This window comes from Corvus brachyrhynchos, unplaced genomic scaffold (assembly GCF_000691975.1).
Source record: "Corvus brachyrhynchos isolate BGI_N302 unplaced genomic scaffold, ASM69197v1 scaffold479, whole genome shotgun sequence".
Classification (NCBI taxonomy): Eukaryota; Metazoa; Chordata; class Aves; order Passeriformes; family Corvidae; genus Corvus; species Corvus brachyrhynchos.
In genome coordinates, this window is record NW_008240089.1 from 78468 (window position 1) to 80454 (window position 1987).

The window sequence follows — 1987 nt, forward strand, 5'->3', positions numbered from 1 at the left end:
CACACCAGGCACCTGTTGAAGCTCAGCCTTGTGTTTTTTGCTGCCATGCTCTTGGCAGGAGTTACCTCCGTCCTCTTTTTTACTGCTGCTCCCCTCCTCAGCAGACAGGGATTTCCTCTGGAACTCCTGGGAGCATCGCTTTTTCTTCTGGAAATGGCTGCAGTCTTCGGAGAGTTCAGGTTTCAGTGCCCGGTCTGACTCTGTTGAAAGGGAGGATTTACCTTTTTTGTGCCTGTGCCTTTTCCGTTTCTTGGGTTTCTCTTCCCCCAGCTCAGCTTTCCGGGCCTTCTCCTCAGCTTCCTCCTTGTGTTTGCGTTTGTGTCTGCTGGACTTTTTGTGCTTCTTTTTCTTTTTGTGTTTATGGGACCTTCCAGATTTACTCTTACCTGTTATGCTCTTACTGCTGTCCTCCCCCTCTCCCTTACCGACACCTCCCAGACCGGACTCCTGCTTGCCCTGGGTTTTTTTCTCCATTTTTTGAACCTACACTTTCAGCCTCCTTGGCTTTGCTCACCTCACCAGGTTCTGTGCTCTGAGTGTTGTCTTTACAAAGCCCCCCTGGATCCTTGGATTTCTCTGCCCCTTTCCCTTTTGCATCCTTGTTCCGGGAGAGCTTGAAGTCGAAGTACAGGGGGTTGCAGCTGTAGGACACAGAGGGCTCAGCTTTGGTGAAGATAAGCAGCTCTGAAGGCCACTGCAGCGTCGTGCTTTCATCCTTACTCAGAACAGGGAAAAAAGGTCCTGTGGGGTGCTTTGGTCCCTCAGAGCCATCTCTGCAGCCCAAGGCAGGAGGAGGAGCTTCTTTAGCAGTGTCTGGCTCAGGGGGGTTGTTCTCTGGAAGGTGTTTGCTCTCCTGTGTATTTTCATTCTCTGGGATGTCTTTTCGTTCCGTTTTGCCCTGCTGAGCTGCACTTTCAGTAGTACTTTGCTCCTTCTGCTGCCCCGTGCTCTCAGCAGCCTTTTCCGTGTGCTTGCCTGGTTTGGGTTTGGGGGAACTCCCCTTTTTCACTTCGTGCGCGTTTTTTTTGTTCACATTTTCAGCTTCTGTTTGCTCAGTAGCCTTCATGAAAAGCAGGAATTGAAAGTTGGGCTTTACTTTACAGTGGGCTGGGGGGATGTAGTGGTAATATTCGGGTTCCACGGCCATTGGTCCATCTTCTCGCCTCATCTTCTTCAGTTTGGATAAGGTGCTTGCCAGAGCCCCGCTGTCCTTGTCGTGCTGGTCATCGTCCTCCGCCTTGCCATCAGAATTATTGGTGCCTTCACCCTCCCCGGATTTCTGCAGGCTGCCAGCCTCCGAGGAGCCCCTCTCATCACCTTTTGCCCCATCTGCAGAACTGGACTCCTCCCCGTGGTCCTTGAAAACAGAAGCGATGGTCTCCAGCTTCACTGGGGTCTTCTTGGCGAAGGAAAAGGACACCCCGATCTTCTGCAGGGGAGCTCCCAGAGAGCTCTTAATGCCGAAGCTGATGGCCTGTGCCCCCTGGGCGGGCGTCTGGCCTGGCATCACAGTGCCTTGTCCAGTGTTCAGGAAGCCTCTGTCCGTGGTCATCTCCGTAGCCTGGCCGGAGCTCGTCTGGACGAAGGAGCCGCTGTTGGCTGCGGAATCATCGTCGTCTCCACCTTCCTCATCCACAGCCACTGTGGTGGTCCTGAACATGGGCCCACTTCCAGGAGCACTGTGGAACAGGGAGAGAGAGAACACAGCTGACTGGTGTCCCTGTCCCTCTGAAGGAGGATCCAGCCCTCAGCTGAGACAATCTCACACAGTTCAAGCGCTCTTGTACCCAGATACATGTATTAAAATATCATTATACAGCCACTCAAAGTTTTTAATAATATTAAATTCCTGAAGAAAATGTATTGCTGGATAAAGAAATTTGGGGATGCTCTGCATGATCGGTTTAGTGAATTTGCTCCTACCAAAACCACAGCATGAGCCCCAAACACCAGTGTGAAGCTTTGCTCTCAAAACCTGAGCAGTATC

The 1987-nt window shown here is 51.9% G+C and overlaps 1 protein-coding gene across 1 annotated transcript in view; it reads right to left on the reverse strand.

Annotated features, from left to right (window-relative positions):
* The window catches only part of GPATCH8 (G-patch domain containing 8), a 38850-nt gene that overhangs the window by 2050 nt on the left and 34813 nt on the right, over positions 1 to 1987 (reverse strand). Inside the window, 2 exon segments of the mRNA XM_017744745.1 lie at positions 6 to 477; positions 479 to 1679. Coding sequence (XP_017600234.1) covers positions 6 to 477; positions 479 to 1679 — 1673 coding nt within the window.